The sequence below is a fragment of the Metopolophium dirhodum genome, chromosome 2 (genome assembly GCF_019925205.1).
Source record: "Metopolophium dirhodum isolate CAU chromosome 2, ASM1992520v1, whole genome shotgun sequence".
Taxonomy (NCBI): domain Eukaryota; kingdom Metazoa; phylum Arthropoda; class Insecta; order Hemiptera; family Aphididae; genus Metopolophium; species Metopolophium dirhodum.
In genome coordinates, this window is record NC_083561.1 from 11194839 (window position 1) to 11209583 (window position 14745).

The following is a 14745-nucleotide window of genomic DNA, read 5'->3' on the forward strand; positions in this document are numbered from 1 at the left end:
CGTTTTTCTTATACAATGATATTATATCATTGAATTCAAATTTAACACCATCCATTACAGTGACCCACTTGTAACCTACTGTACAGCAGAGCGACATCCACTTACCCACCTTTTTTTTTGTTATTCATTAAGATTTTAAGAAACAAAATATTAATATAAACATTAAACATTTTCAATACTTAACGAAATTTTCAAAATAATTAGTTTAACTTATACCTACTAATAAAGATGATGTCATTTTCAAAATGTTGTGGCAATTTTCAAGCTATTAAAGAAATTTGGAATTTATCCACTTGTTTTCGATTATTTTTGATACCACTATTTGTTTCTAGATCAAAAAGCTTGAAAACTTACAAAAATGTTCCTTATAAGTTGTTCTGGCGACAATTCAAAAATCGTTTAAAGCTCATATTTTGTCGAAATTTGATGTATTTAAATGAATGTTAACATTTTGTCCGTTGTAATTTGAAAATAATATATTAAATAAATAATAATTTCCGATTTTTAAAATTTTTTTTACATCAATATGTCTTAAGATTCTGTTATTAGTATTACTATTATTATTATTAATACAAATTTAGGCTTCAACCGCCAATAATCATTATTTTGGTTGTATTAAACATTTTTTTTTAATTTAAAAACTCCGGCTCCCGTCTCACAAATCAGCATATAATAAACTTGCCAATTCATTAAAAAATGCTCTAGCCAAACATAAAACAAATGAATTCGAACAAAAATCACAATCATTATCTAGTAAAGATGGTAGCCTTTGGAAAGAAACCAAGCCAATGCTAAAATACAAAACTCCGTCATGCCCACTAAAAAATGCAGACAATACTTTAGCTATCACGGATAACAAAAAAGCCATTGTATTCCAATCTCATATTTCTGAAACCTTCCAACCACATAATGACAGCCTTATTCCGCAACACTTAGAAAATGTTAAAAGAAATCTTACTCTCCACTACCACATGCTCGCTCTGTAAAATATTTCACACCTAACGAAGTTAAAAACATGATAATTAAGTGCTCTCGTAAGAAATCTTCTGGCTTCGATTTGACAACAGCGGAAGTCGCTAGATGGCTGCCTAAAAAGGCTATAGTGCTCCTAACTTAAATATATAACGCAATAATAAGACTCTCGTATTTTCCACTAAGTTGGAAATTTTTACAAATAGTTATGTTTGCCAAACCAGAAATACCTCCAGATATCCCGAACTCGTATATACGTATTAGTCTCCTACCATACCTTTCAAAAATCTGTCAAACACTAATTCTTAAACGGCTATCTTCACATTTACTTGAAAACAATATACTTCCTCCCGCACAATTTGGCTTTAGAGCTAAACATAGCACGATACACCAAGTCCACAGAGTGGTTGATGCTATAAGCACATCTCTCGAAAAAAAAATGCTACTGCACAGCTGCCTTCTTAGACATATCCCAGGCCTTCGACCGAGTATAGCACGAGGGCCTACTGTTCAAACTTTGCAAATTTTAAGGTTAATAAATATGACAGTATATTATGTATGTATAAACGGTGAAGGTTATATTGTGTTGAGTAGATTGGCGGCAACGAAGTTATTAATCATATATATAATCATAATATATTTTTGTTTTGATTGATCTTTATTTTTTTTTTCAACAGCTTAACCGTAGAGCTCCATACATTTATATCACTGTAATTACATATATTTTATATTGTTTACATATTTTACTTTATTATTATATAATATAATGAGATGATTGATCCTATTGATGGATTCTCAACTTCAAATATTATCAATTTGTAAAAATTATAGAAGGATTTTAATTTTATATAATATTAAAATCCTTCTATATAGTTATACACATTATACCTACTTAAATATATTTATATTAAATACTAAAATACATTTTATTAAAATATTAGGTATTATAGTGTTTCATTGTATTGAAAACCAATTATATTAAATTAGAACTAGCCATAATTAATTATAACAATTATATTCGTTATGTATACATTACTGTTCAATGGTATGTTTTCTCGATGTGAAAATATATTTTTTTAACTATAATCTTTACGTTAATAAAAAAAAATGGACATAACTAAACCTTATACATTCATTCAAGTCACGACCGCTTTTCCGTCGCTTCGTTTTCACTCATTAAAATTCCTAGGCAGTCACGAAAAAATATACCACTATAATATGACATGGGTTTTGGTTTCATATACTAGCCGTACTTGAAAGTTTTATTTAACTATTTCCACATTTAAAATAATATGTAATATACTCATATACATTACCTAAAAAAAACAACAATTTAAAAATGCAATATGAAAATGGTATTCACACATCACTGTCTACTCTAACAAGATGTCAAACATGACACCATTTTTTACAGAGTTTTTTTTACTAGTTTTATGAAAAGAGTTTAGGGATTTTCTTGTCAACACTTCCATAGGCCATAGCACGTTCTTATCGAGTCTTAGAATTGTCTACACTACCTACTATAGCATATTCCTTTAGAATTCTATATGCAAGGCAGATGATATTATGGTTATAGGTAAGCTTGTTTTGTAAATTGTGAACTATCAGCTAAAATATAAAGTAGTTTTTACTTCTTTCAAACATTTGGTATTTAGTTGCTGAACATTTGAAATCCCAAAATGATATAAATTGGACTAAAAAGTAAAATGATACCATTATTCTAACACATATAATAACTATGAATTTAATTAGCCAATTGTTTTATGTACAGAATTTTATTTTATAGTAATAATGTATCCATAAACAAAATAAATTTCTATTAAAAATATAAAACATAAACAGGGTATTAAAATATGTTTAAAAATATATAGGTACATTTGTTGTTTGAATATTTTAAATTTTTGGCTAAATTGAGTAACAACACCTAATATTTAAAATGTCGTAATCTTTTTCTTACATAAAAATAATAATAGCTATATCAAATATAACTCAAGCTTCAATAACTGAAGACAAAGGTAAAAGTCTTGACCTTCCAAACTTTTTTGAAAAGGCAGAAAAATAAAACATCTTGTATAATATAATAAGTACAAATCAAATAACATTTTGTCATTTTCCAATACTCGTGAAATGAGAGATTGGATATTTTAGATCCAACCTTTTAGGTAAATACTATACAATTATTATTGTAAAAATGAATAAGTTACCTATGTACTGCTTTAGCTATAAATGTAATATTCATCGGAGTTTTTAATTTGTGCACTCACTATTTATTAAAACAATTATAATAAATTTTGTTATAATTATAATTATAATAAATGTGTATTAGATAAAAATATTACCATTAGTTCATAATTTCATTGTTTTCATAACATTATTAAAAATGTTTGATGATGAAACCTCGTACTTAATTTATTATTGTTAAATAAACTTAATATTTATTTTTACATGAAACACCTTTGTGTGTTAATGCCGAAAATAAATAGGAGCATGTTTATTGCTAGTATAATGTGTACTAAACACCTATTATCTGTAATTTAGTAACAAATTCTAAATGTGGAGCAAACTATATAGGATCTATTACTTATTTTATTAATATTTTTTTTATTCATGATTTGTTTTTAAATTTAGTTTCATAATATTATGTAGAACAATTATACAACAGTTATATTACTATAGATACTATTAAAGTGTAGTCTAATATAAAGCTGTGGAATTTCGTAAAAATATACAGGGTTATTTTTAAAATTTAACCGATAACACTCGTTATCACAAAAAGCAACTTTTTCTTATATTTCTTATTTTTATTTTTCATTTTTTTGAACGACAACATACATATTTTAATTTCTTATTCCATATTATTATCTTAGTTAAGTATTTACATTCAACAAATTATGTTTATTGGGTGCAGAGTGAAGTACAGCCCTTCTGCCCCATATAGTTCAATTAAAGTTTTTATTACTATCTCCTTCAAAACTACTGGTCAGATCTTCAGGAAACTTTAAATATATATTCATTACTATCTGAAGGGTACATTTTTGACGTTTAAAGACAATGTCATTAAGTGTATGACTAATTAATAATAACTCATCTACACAATAAAAAATTATATTTGTTTGACTAACCAACGTACTGCTAAAACCATAATAGCTAGATTATATTATAAATATGGGTCAGGACATATTGGAACTAAAAATTATCAAAATATGCTTAAATATATATATATATATATGCGGCTAAGTTTTTATATTATTTTTGAAAAATGCATAAAATATATTACAATTTTGGAAATAAAAAACTCAAAATTAAGTGGGTAGACATAAACATAAAAAAAAATAATTTATACACGGGTTTACTAATTCGAGTATATATTGATAAATATGATGGATAGTGGACACTAATGCATTGTTTCGGGCATTTTTAAACTATCGTGAAATAAAACATCTTATTTTTAAAAAATACTTGCATAAAATACAGGGTTAATAATTAACGAATAACGTGATATGCGAACTCCGTGATAAACGTACACGTACCTACTGATTTTCATTTCTTCGTACAATCTAGAATCTAGATGTCAATTAGTTCTAACATAGTGTTGTCACAAAAAAACTCATAAGATCTTAAGTACCTACGTATACCATATAGGTCCGCAAATAGGGGGGATTTAGGTACCAAGCCTCCACCACAACTTTAACAGCCCTCCTAAACATTATATTTTTATTTTTAAATATCACAGTATTATAAATTATAATATGAGAAAATGATTACTAGAAGAGGTCGATGAGGTAGCAAAATATGTCACCAAACCTATAGTCAAAGACAATACCACCAATAAGAATGTAATGACTAATGAGCGAATTCAAGAAGACATTGAATATAGTTTGATGAATGAAAAATAAAATAACAAATAATAGTATATAACAATTTAATTGACTAGCTACCGATCGGTCATATTATAACCCGACTTAGATATACGAAAATACAATGGGAGATTATAAAATAGACAAATTTATTATACAAGAAGAAATCAATTTGTATAATTTATAGGTTTATTTTAAATTAAACTTTAAGGAAACAAGTCGAGCCGTTGTTTGTAGTTCACATTAGACGGATAATAAAAAACAATATGGAAAATTATATATACCACTATAGGCAAACGAGTGGAACGTTATGGTATTTTAAAAGTAAAAAGGGATAGAAGTATAAAAGAATCGGGCTTTCCAAATAAAATATTGGATAATAATGAAATATTAGCCACATGTCTGCGATCAATGACAATTGAGAGAATCAAGATGACATTGTAAAAGATTTGGGGAATAATAAGAGATATTAAGTCTTAGGAGTAATCTTAGCACTTAATCATTGTCTTTAGGTCTTTTTTGACCATAACATTTGCATAGGCAGATGAGCTATGAGAGACTTCAAAGGACACTACCTATCATACTTGAGGATAGAATACACAAGAGTAAATTTTTGTTGGTATACAGGCAATATCAGATGGATATTACGAGAGGGGAAAATCTTGATAAAATCGTAGTAATGCCCAATAATCTGAATGCCTTACAGTTCAATACATCGGTGTGCTTTATAGGTGGATGTTACATGTTATAGTAAAGCCAGGTCATAGGTAATATATAGGTACAATTTATACTACAGGTGGGTCAGAGAATAAAAATGACCAAAATCTCCATTACGCAACGGTCGCCTGCAGATTAGCTTATAAACAACACAGCCACTCGTAACAGTGCCCAAATACGATGAGGTTTTGGGTTGGAACCAATACGATGCCTATTGCCTATTGCCTGATAAACCAGATGCATTCTTATTTGACGAGGAATATAGTCCCCTGTGGTTTTTATAGGAATGTTATTAATTTATTTAAATATAGATGAGCTGTCGCTTTGTGAAGACACCAGGCGTGACGGCCAATATGAAAATAGAAGACAAATCAAGAATAGAAACATAAAAGTACCTATCAATAACATACGACCGTAATCAGGGGAATAAGGATTATCTATAACAGTGAAGTACAGCATTTTTATCAAAAATCCATTATCTCCTCGATAAAATACTTCAAAATCTGTAATAACAATTGTGTTTCCTTGGTGACATTCACAAAAAGTATCATAGTATATTTAAGAGGTTAAAACGAGGTTTAATGTGACGGAAATAGAGTAACCAGGATCGAATACATGGTTTTCATCAACAAGAATATGGTTGTGAGCAAGCTAAATTGAATTTAGTAGATACCTTATATAATTTAGAATAATTTAAATGTATTAAATACAGTTGTGATGATGGTTCGTGAATTTTTGTTGGACTTCAGAGTTTAAAATTGGAATTATAGTATTAATTTTGAGTGAAAAGAAAAAAAATTAGGTACTTTAATAATTTAAAACATGATATATAAAGATGCTAAGCAACAATATACTTGAGTTCAAATACAAAAAATCCTGGAATACCATTGGGACCAACGGACTTATTATTTCGAAGAGTAAAAAGAATCTGACTAACATCATCAATTAATAACTGAACCAGAGTATTATAGTTGGGGAATGTTATAGGTATCTACGATGACATACATGTGTTACGTGCACTATAACAAATTATGCACTTCTAAAATACGATATTAAAATATGCATGAAGCTATTTATGTTTCCACATAACTTTTTCCAATGAAAACTTCATTCTCACTAAGTAAGTTTTTGAAAATTTATATCGTTAGTTTATATCTAATATATTATGTAGAACTCATTATATTCTTGAAGAATAAAATAAAATAAATGTATAAGCTGTTTTAGTTTAGGATTATAATTTGGAGAATATTTTATAGTTTAAATTTTGTAAACATGATAAATATTATCAATAATATTTAAATTTATAATATCAGATTTTTGATATTATTTAAAAATTATATTTTTGTTGTTACATTCGTATAAAAAATGCAATCTATACAAATTTATAGGTGTTCCATGAAACTTTTTGAGTTTAAATAGTACCTTAAAGTATTCAGTCATATATTTTTAAGAAAATATATTGTTGTGAATTAATTTCATGCATTATTTGGTTCTCTCGGAATACAAAATATAAGTGTTAAAAAGAAAAAGAAAAGTTTTATTTCATTGGGTTGTTTATTCGGTTTCAGAAGAATAATTGAAAACTTTAACTCATTGAAACTTCAAAATAATTAATAAAGCCAATGAAGTAAAAGAATTGTCTATATATCTATAGCTTTATTTGGTTTTATATTATTCTGTAGGAACTTGTACAGTTAATGATTTGTAGATATTTAATAATGTACACATGAATAAAAAATAAAAAAATTTGAAACTTAAAGAATGTACAAAGAAAAAATTGTATTTATATACATTTTAGATTTTTAATTTTAGAATAAACGACTCATAAGGAATCTTGTATCAAATGTTCAAGCCTTAGCTATACCAAATAGAAGATTTTGTAAGTTTCTTACAATAAAATAGTTTGAAAATTTAAGTGATTATTACGAATGTTATCAACATTTTAACTTCAAATGTTCTTAAATAAATCGTACCAATATAACTTTATTATTTTTAATTGAATTAATACCAACTTTTGACGAATTTTGTATAAAATTTTAAAGTAATTTGACTAAACAAACATTTTAAATCGATATGTATAGAAAAAAAACTTTACAAAAAATTATAAAATTAAAATGGGGGTACCTACTAGTTATATTGTGTAGGATAATAATTTTAATCTTAATATACAATTATGTTATGTGGATAGGTAGGTATATATATTGTACGTTACGTAATATACTTATGTTGATATAAGTTTTCAAGTTCACCCTAGTTAATAAGTTTGTTGGAAATAAATTGAACACAATTGTGTCGTATGTTATGAATGCTAACAGTAGGCAATAAGCATAACCATAGTAACAAACACAAATATTACTATATAAGTATGTCAATTAGAACAAGTTTAAACAAAAGTTGGTATGTAAAATGAATAGCCAATAGGAAATGAGCAAACGCGTCATCATCGATGTCACACACACGCACACACACACACACACACACACACACACACACATACAAACTTAACAAATACAATTGAAACGTCAATTTCATCAATATAAAGAGAGCTTTAAGGTAAAAAATATTAAATAATAATTAATTTCCATACCTGGAACCAGTTTAAAAATGCAAATTCATATCATGATATAATTATAATAAAATTCAGAAATAAAATATTATAAATGTACGTATACCAATAATTAAAATGAAAAAACCATTAGATTTAGCCAAAAACCGAATCTTTTTTTAAATGTTAAACAATTTTTTAAAAACATCTATTTTGCCGTAAATTTTGTTTATGATACTAAGTAAATTAGAAAAAAAATGTTTATAATTTCCAACTATGGACCTTTGACAGAGTACATCTTCTGGTCTAAAAAATTACAAAATACATAACTAACACATTCATCGATTTACTCAAGATCTAAGTAATTTTTTTTCTTCTTATATATAAGACTAATCTCATTACTACAGACAAAATACATAATTTGATGGTCAAATACTCAAATTTGACAAGTTAGATAACTTATTAAATTATTTTAGCAAGAATATTTAAGTTGGTCAAATAATGATTGACACTGGACGACTGATTTGGTCCACGGGCTATAGTCATATATTATATACATATAGTTCAAGTTGTCACCAATCACTTTTAATAGTAACTTAAGATAGTTTCATGGATAAAGTAAAAAGTACTATACACTTAAACTATTGGTTTCTTTCGTTGTCATTTGAACTTAAGTAGAAATGAGGTTGAAATAATTATCGTTGTCAACTTTGAAAAGTACAGTGTGTCCGAATATCGATATCTACAAAGTTACACACAAGTAATTCTTAACCCTCAGTTTGGCTGACACTGAATATAATATATTATACACAATCTGGTGTCACTAATAATATTTTTTTGTTGTCAGTGTTAGACATGCATGATGCATCAGTTTATTGATCACGTATTAAAAGTGTAGGTACCTAATAAAATGTGACAAGGTGAATAACATATGTTAAGATAGGGGTACACAAATGAATCAAAAAATTTTATTTAACTTGTCATACATTACTTCATGCAAAATAAATATCAAACGCGAAAACAAAATAATACAATTTATGTTTATCGACATTTGCATTAATACTTTAAGAGGATGTCAGCGCACTATTTGTTTTCTCTCTCTGGCCCACGCAAAACATAGATGCATTTCCGCAGAATCGTTTTTTCTATGTTTTTAAGTTATCTTAGAGTAAAATCACATATTACAAAAAAGATAGAGAATAATATTTTAGAGGGAATAACATATCGATTTTATACTTCATTGTTATTTGACTTTGTATTCGACTTTCAAAATAAACAAAAAAATTTGTAAATTTAAATGATGTTTAAATTGTTTTGAAACAATATTTAGATAAATCGATATGTCATTCCCTCAAAAATATTATTCTCCATCTTTTTTTGTATTGGGTGATTTTACTCTAAGATTACTTAAAAACATAGAAAAAACGATTCTGCGTAAATGCGCTTTTTCTATGTTGCGCGTGGGTCAAAGAGAGAAAACAAATAGTGCGCTGATATCCTCTTAATAGCTGGTACTTTCGCATTAAGTGCCCACAGTAATAGTGGACAACCTTTGTGCATCTAGTAATAAAGAGTGATAAAAATATATAATATATACTGTATAATTATAATTTTATTACATTTTCCCTTATAATAATTCATAGGTACAATAAGTAAAATAAAACATAAAAGGTGTGCAAATGGATACCAATTATTCTGTATACATTAAGTGTCGTTTGGGTTACTGTAATGGATATGTTAAATTTTATTAATTTTTTTTTTAAATGATCATGAAGCCCGATAACTATATAAGGCCATTAGCTGTTTGATTTTTGTTTGTAGAGGAGGAATTGTAGGTTTGTAAACACGTGTGTTTTGGGTTTGGCAAATTTTTTAGTGGGTATCCATTATAGGTATCTTCCATGCCCGGGGGGGGGGGGCTTAATTCACCCGGCCACTCCGTCCCCCTGATAAATTTTAATTCAATGATATTATATCATTATATACGAATAATGTTATTCATTTTTGAATTAGGTACAACAAAAACAAATGTATTTTATTATAATAACTGGTTTTGCTTAATAATTCATATTTTGCTTAATTTTTTTTGTTTTTCCTGATTATTATGAAAATTACCAAGTCAATTTACTTTTAACGCCCAACCACCAAGTTCCAACTAGATCCAATTTGCAACCAAATACCACCCTCAAATTTGAATAATTATTTTTACTACCCCAAAAGATTAGAAATACATATCACTAAAAAAAAAGCGGGTAAGTGTGTGTCGCTCTGCTGTACAGTAGGTTACAAGTGGGTGATTATAATGGATAGTGTTAAATTTTAATTCAATCATATAGTATCATTGTATACGAAAAATGAATCTGAGCGGAGACGGTTTGTCAGCCTAGGATATTTTATATTATATTTATATTGTTATTATTAGGGCTCGGATTTTGTAGCAAAATAAATCCTTAAAAAAGCATTTTAAGTAGCCAAAAAAAGCCAAAAAAAGCATTTATTAATTTAATTCTAAAAAAGCAAATTTCAATTACACATAAAATTAAATATTAAAAAAGGAATTCACAACCATATATTTAGTCAAGTTACTTTCATTGAAACTCATTCTATTGGGTGCTAATATATTTTTATACATAGAAAAAGACCTTTCCACGTCAACCGATGTAATCGGTGCATATTTCATATAAACTAAATCATTTGAATCATACTGTTCCACATTTACGTTTAGTGCAGTGCCATTATGAATACTATTGACTTTTTGAAGTTCTGCCCATCCATTATTTTTTGAAAAAATACGATTGCGCTTTTCTAAAATCAATTTCGCTACTTCGCCATTAGCTTCCTCTAACTTTTGTTTTGCTTCTAACACCATTCACCAATAATTCAAGTACCTATATAAAACTCGAATCCCTCAGACTACAATACAGTTAGGTAGGTAGATTTATCATATAATATGGTGAATGGGTACTCAGGACCAATTAATTACAATAATAAATGTATATAAGTATATAAAATTAATTTTATGAGCTGCAGCATAGAATTTGTAACATTTACGTGATCACTAACAATTTCACAACCCGTTGCAGTTAGTCAATCAAAATAAACAGAAACCACAATCAATAGTAATGCTAGACCTACAGACACATAGTATTAAAATAATCTCTATCACTGGCAAAATTACAACCCAAAACTGAATAATACAAATACCAATATAAATATAAATAATAAATTACGATTGCCGGAACAATTGTTACTAAACGATAAGAAACGATAAGATAGCAGGACTCACGTAGGTCCCAGGATACAAAAATTTCAAAACACTTAGACAAAAAAAATCGGTTTCACACAATGGCCACCACCTTCAACCAACCATAAAGGCATAAAAGAAAAGTCCGATCCAAGTGCGATCCTTTCACATAGACGGACAACAAAGACGAGAAAGCTTTTATATTTTACATAGTAATTTAAGTTTAACCAATCATACCTTCAAGATAAAATGTACACCGATCTATCAAGCGCAATCGCCGCAGCTATCCACTGATCGATAACACCAAGTATTAAGTACTGTCAACTAGCAGCTAGACGGCAATAATAAAACCTTAATAAATAACGGCACACAATTCAAAAACAATAGCAACACCCCTCCCCCATCTAAAAGGAGCAGGCTTTTCAAGAATATTAACTTGAATAGTTATACAAATTACTAAACATGTAACACGTAAATATAAAGAAGAATACTAAATATTCAAACAATGTGAGACAACCACAAAAAAAATGTAATTAATACAATTTTAATTGATGTTATATAGAGTCATCTCCAACTTCAAGACTGGGAAAAGGTGAAATTTTTATCACTGGTTGCTTGGTGACTGAACAATTTGATGTTTGACTAACACAACCCGAACAATATCATCAATAACAAGATGAAAATTTACAACGTGAACCATATTCCATTTTAAAACGGCAATGTTATTCACTTTCCACGAGCTTGGAGCTGTGAAAAGTACTCAGTACTCTTGTACAACAGAGCAATCCGCTCACAAGGACAAAAAAGAAGAGAATATTTTTACATTTTAGAGAGTAGTTTAAGTTTAACCGATCACATTAATTTGTGCACTGTATCTGTCTATAAACCGCTATTTCCGCAGCTGATCCAGGCGGCAATTATATGACTTTAATAAAATATAACGGTGCACAATTCAAAAACAAATCCAACCAATTTACTGATGTACTGAATATGCCTAACTCACTGCCTAAGTACTTTTATTATTGAAATATAAATTTAAGTAAGTACCTATAACATATTTTGTTAATAAAATTAATAAAATCATTATTATATCAAAATAAAATATATGATAAATTATAACATAATATCTTTGACAACATGGAATAAAATGTTTAAATGTTATGATAATATTTTTTATGAATAATATAAAACTATTACTTTTTAAACAAACTAAAAGTACCTATAGATAATAATAATAATCTCATATTTTATGCTTTCATATTGAAATTCTGCAGGGGAGTTTTGTTAATAAAATCGTTAATTCACTAAGACCACCGATTACCAATATAATAACAAAACTTTTGTAGATACTATAAATCCATTTGCCCATAAATCATTGATTTTGTTAAAAAAAAAAACAGCAATCTAGATAAACCTACAATAAAGTAGATGTATTGTGTTTAACCATTATAAAAATAATAACGGATAATATTATTATCTTTCCTCAAATTTGTTTTCGTCTACTCGCTACATAAAGGTACCTGTACTCTAGGTACCACCCACCAACCCCTTAAATAGTTCAAATCTACACTCGGCATCCTACGCACGAACGCTCGTTAAAGCCGTACGCGATACCGAGGAATATCAAATTGGAACGTTGCAGTTGGGGTGAATGTTACACATCAGCCACCACTTCCAAAGTGGTTTGATACAAAGATTGCAGAAACCCCACATCACACCTGACGACTACTGCTAGGAACCTGTTGATCCGAACATCGCATGACACTACGAGCGAGAGAGAGAAAGCAAAAGAGTGAGAAAGAAGAGAATACTTCTCGAAAAAACTAATCATTTTAATTTTTAATTTAATTTAATTTCTTTTTATCACGCGCACGCAATCGGATACAATGTTATAATAATTATCTACAATGCGCGTTCTACGAAGGCACCTCCATCCGCGTGGCTAGGGTAGTTCATACTATGACGTATGTTTAGTTAGATACATATATTATGTTACCTATATAATACATTTTATTATTATCGTGTTCAATAAAGTGTAACACAATATCATCATTCTCTTCTTTTATAGCCCTCGAAAAGCACTTGTGAAAAATAATTCTAAGGTACGACATGAGTACATGACATAAAAATTAGGGAAGGGCCGATACATAAATCGTTATTCAGTATTGATGATATTGATTTTTTTTCCAAACCAGTTATTTAAATCGATATTATACAAAAATAGTCGCACAACGTATTACAAATGCATAAAATTATTTATTTATAACGCTAAATAATTAGGTAATGCTAATACGTCATAATATTATAAGTTTTGTTTTTTTTTAAATATTCACTTATGATTTTTTTAACAAAAAAAGTTGGTTATTAAATTTTAATGTAATTAACGTTCTTAAATCGGTTTCGTATCGGTTACATGTATCGGATAGCAACAAAAAAGTGGCCAACCCTAATAAAAAAATAGGTACCCACCTAACAATAATTATCATAATTTATAAAAGTGTAAGATACCATAACCTATATAATAGCCGGTATTAATGTCATGACGGCCAGTAAAGCACTATCGATATCATATTATAATATTATATTCTAAAATCAATAGGTATCTAGTATAATAATATATTACTATAATATGTAACTACTAGTGGACAGTCTACCTGAAGCGTTTTCGTCGATTTGCGAGTTGCCCAGCACGCTCGTCATCTCCAGCAACCCGGCCGTGTTCTCCAGGTCCTCGGCAGTGGCACCGTAATACTTGTTTAGGCTGTGTTTCGACCCGGAAGCTTTCATCACTTTAAAACGTTCCATGTCGTCGGACCCAACTCGCTCGTGAGTCTAATATAATATTAATAATAATAACAACAATAATATGTGCAGTCGTGCGGGTATATACGCGTGGAAGATTATTACGAGGTGTACCTGTACTCGGATGTCGGGGATGACCCGAATGCAAATATGTTAAAATTATTATTTTCGTTTTTATTTACACACAACACGAACACGGTTTAAACACGGAGGAAAAACAACCCGCGCACAAATCGGACGACGACGACGAAATCACAACCAAAAAACGCACACCAGTCCGTACATATACGTTAACACCGCACACGCACGAGACGGGACGGACGAACCGAACGGACGGACGAGCAGACGAGGGACGCGACGTACGGCCGATCGGCCAATGTGCTACTGCCGGCTGTCGCGGCGACGCGACGGTTGTCGGGTTGTGTCAACGCGCGCGCGGCGGTTACGGCTGTGGTGTCGGCGGCGGCGGCGGCCGTTGCGCGGTGGCGGGTGGAGGCGATTCGCGCGCGTTTTCCGACGCCGTGCGACGCACGCCTATCCTGACGGAGGATCGCGCCGTTTCGGGCGGCGGGGGTTGGCGAAGAGTCGTCCGCAGTAGGGAGGGGGAA

General features: G+C 29.5%; 1 protein-coding gene across 1 annotated transcript in view; it reads right to left on the reverse strand.

Moving 5' to 3' along the window:
• Window positions 1-14518, reverse strand: part of LOC132938018 (solute carrier family 12 member 6) — a 279069-nt gene extending 264551 nt beyond the window's left edge. Inside the window, exon 1 of the mRNA XM_061004668.1 lies at window positions 13990-14518. Within this exon, the coding sequence (XP_060860651.1) occupies window positions 13990-14140 (151 nt within the window). The 5' untranslated portion in view covers window positions 14141-14518. The remainder of the gene's footprint in view (window positions 1-13989) is intronic.
• Between the last annotated feature and the right edge of the window lie 227 nt (window positions 14519-14745).